The following is a 3162-nucleotide window of genomic DNA, read 5'->3' on the forward strand; positions in this document are numbered from 1 at the left end:
CCCCCCAGGAGTGACACCGCCTGGGGACAGCCTCAGCCCAGCCAGGCTGTCCTCGGTGCAGACACTGTGCCCAGAGCCCAGACCAAGGCTCTTCTCTGCAGGGACTGTCTCTGCCGAGAGTCCTGCTCCTCACCCTGCCTGGTCCTCGGGCCTGGCACCGGGGCCTGAGCCCCTGGGTCTGTCAGCGGACCTAATTTTGAGAAAATTTAGAATCTACCATGAGAGCGATGTCAGGAAGCCGACAGATTTACCTTCCTCCGTATTTTTCTTCTAAAAGCAAGCTGGGACCGATATTATTAAGGTTAAAAACGGTTTCCAGCATTAGGAAGACATAAGTGTTCCCAGTGGCATTCCTTCACACGCCATGACAGGCGTGTCCCCTTGAACCTAACATGTGCGAGCCGCGGAGCCCTTGACGTGACCGTAACCGCTGTGTTTCCGGCAGGTGGCCCTCGTCATGCATCTCGCGGGAGGTGGTGGAGGCCGCGTGCGCCTGTCTGCTGGCGCAGGGGGAGGAGGCCGAGAAGGAGCGCTGCTCGGAGTGCCTGGCCGAGCAGATGATCTTGGAGGAGTTCGGCAGATGCCTCTCGCAGATCCTGCACATTGAGTTTAAGTCCAAGGGGCTGAAAGTCGAGTAGGGAGCAGCGTGGCAGGGCGCGTGTGCGTGGGGACCTCGTCTCCGCGTGGACGGGCCCTGCGGCCCATGACGCCATGTCCCCAAGGCCAGCTTTCCCCCTGCCCCGGGGCACCAAGGGGACGTAGTCTCCGAGCATTTGACCATCGAAAGCCCCCCTTCCGAGGACGTGGCAACATGGCCACTGTGTGGAGAGTGGAGTGGGGAGCTCGGGCCCCTGTGAGCCCGGAGCACTGTCCACACTGGAGGGGGGAGGCTGGCCCTGGGGAGGCGGGGGTCGGTCCTGTTGACCTCGCCCTCCTCTGGGGGTGTCCCCTGGAGGCTTCTCGCAAGAAAGGCCATAGTGGTTCCCCCCAGATTATTTAGAAGTAAATCCTCCAAATGAGCTGCTAAGATACAACTTAAAGAGTCTCTGAGTGCAGACGCTCCCCGGGGGCCCACGGACCGGGCGGTCAGGCTGTCCCAGGCCCCGCGGAGCGCAGCCGGCGTCCGGGCCGTGCTCACCGTGCCGTCTGCAGTTGTGGGCCTGAAAATTATCTCATTTCTTATGTGTTTCTAGTTGAATTGTGGAAAAGCTCTACTATCCAATTAACTCCTCCATAATTATTATTACGCTATTATTGTTGATAAAACATGGTTAAGATGACTAGGTTGCAGAAACCAGCAGGTAAGATTAGTTATTAAGTTGACTTTTTTGGTTCTATTGTAAAAGCAAACAAGAATAAAAATTTCAAATGTCTTTCATTGTTGGAATTAACTGAAAATAAATTCGTCCTGTTCTGTGTTCACTCGAAGTGTTGGGCATGTTTGGGAGGCTCGCTCTCAGGCACTGGGGCGGAAGGGGTGTGTCTGCAGGGCTGGCCACCAGTGCGTGGGCAAGCGAGTCACCAGAGGGCCAGGCCGGCGCTGGGCAGGGCTGTATTCGGAACGGCCTTGTCCCAGCTCGCGGTTCTTCTCCGTGCCGACCCCCTTGCTGTCGGTCCCAGGGACAGCTGGGATGAGCACGGAGGGCGCTGCACAGGGGCCACCCAGTCCACTCCACCTGCTGGGCGGGAAGGAGACCCGGGAATAGGCCGCCCCTCCCTCCTGAATCACACCCTGGGGCCTGGCGCCACCCAAGCCTGAGAGAACGGAGGAGAATTAAGGAAACGTGAGAGAGGAGGGCTGGGGGGGCGGGGTGCCGCACCCTGAGCTGGAACGGGCGCCTGGGTCTGAGCAGCTGCGTGCAGAGCGGGGAGACCAGGCTGAGTCCCAGAACCCCAGGAAAGTGGCCGAGATGGGGGTCCCACTGGAGAATGGCTGGTGGCAGGAGGGCAGGCTTCCGGAGTGTCGGGGAGCGGGGAGAGGGGGCATGGGCCCGGGTCCCCACTGCCTGTCCACTGCCTCCTGGAGCAGGTGTCTAGGGGGCGGGCCTCACGCCTGGCTGCGTGTTGCAATGATGGGGGGAGCATTAAAGACGCGGCCCCCAGACTCTGCGTGTCACCAGGTGACACTCACGTGCAGCCAGGAAAGACGCGCCCAGCCCCGCCCCAGACCTGCTCCGGTAAACACCAAAAAGCCCCGTGCTGTGACGTCACTTAGCTTTCCATCTCCGCCAAGCTCTGTCCGCATCTTCTGTGACTCTCGTATCCCAGCCCAGGAGACGCGCCCTGTCGCCCGCTCAGCACCGACGCGGCCCACGTCTCCTCATCCGTAAGACAGGCGAGATTTTCAGGACACTCGCCTTCCCGCCTCAGCCCCGGCCCGCACCCCGCTGGCTACTTCTTTTCTCCTTATCACTTGTCACACTCGTGACACCAAAAAACTCAAGTATGACGTCTGGGGTCGCTCCCACGCCCTGCCCTTCTCCCCGAAGTGCCAGCCCCACTGTCTTGTCTCGTTCTTCCAGTAACAGACCACGATTATGTGCCACTCGGCTTCACATGAGGATAACGCCACGCTCCCTGGACAGACAGTGATGAGAGACAGTGTCTCGGAGACGCTCTCGATGGTGGAATTCAGGTTTACAACTCTGACCTCATACACGATTCCAGCCGAGGCTGCGCTCGGACCCTCTGCCGGCAGGGGCGACGGGGCAGGCGCAGGGGAGCAAAGGAGGACAAAGCAGGTGCTATTGTTTATTTCGCCACTCGACACAATTCCCGAAGGAAAACATCTTAAATGACACCACATCGAAGCAGGGGAGACGGGCGTGGTTTACTCCGCGTGACCCGTCATCGCGCAGTCGCCCGGCACGTCCTCAGGACTGCTCTGCGTCTTCTGAGGACACAGCTGAGGGGAACAGGGGCTCCAGGGCCCCGGCATCTGCGAAGGGAAGGGACACTCAGGGGGCCGAGCCCCGGCCACCGGCACGGAGAAGTCGCAGCTCACAGCACAGGTGACAGGGCCACTGTGCTCCCAAACCGGGTACAACGCTTCGGACTTCTTACTTTGTCATGATTTAATTCTCATACTTAGTGAGCATTTGAAACTGTAGGGCTTTTTTTTTTTTGAAACTGTCTTTTAAATTACGCTTTAAGGAAATATAA

At 59.0% G+C, this 3162-nt stretch overlaps 1 protein-coding gene across 1 annotated transcript in view; it reads left to right on the plus strand.

Annotated features, from left to right (window-relative positions):
- TESMIN (testis expressed metallothionein like protein) overlaps nt 1–1345 on the plus strand; it is a 32638-nt gene extending 31293 nt beyond the window's left edge. Inside the window, exon 7 of the mRNA XM_039840624.1 lies at nt 446–1345. Within this exon, the coding sequence (XP_039696558.1) occupies nt 446–607 (162 nt within the window). The 3' untranslated portion in view covers nt 608–1345. The remainder of the gene's footprint in view (nt 1–445) is intronic.
- Nucleotides 1346–3162: the final 1817 nt, after the last annotated feature.

The sequence above is a fragment of the Pteropus medius genome, unplaced genomic scaffold (assembly GCF_902729225.1).
Source record: "Pteropus medius unplaced genomic scaffold, Ma_sr-lr_union100, whole genome shotgun sequence".
NCBI classification, from domain to species: domain Eukaryota; kingdom Metazoa; phylum Chordata; class Mammalia; order Chiroptera; family Pteropodidae; genus Pteropus; species Pteropus medius.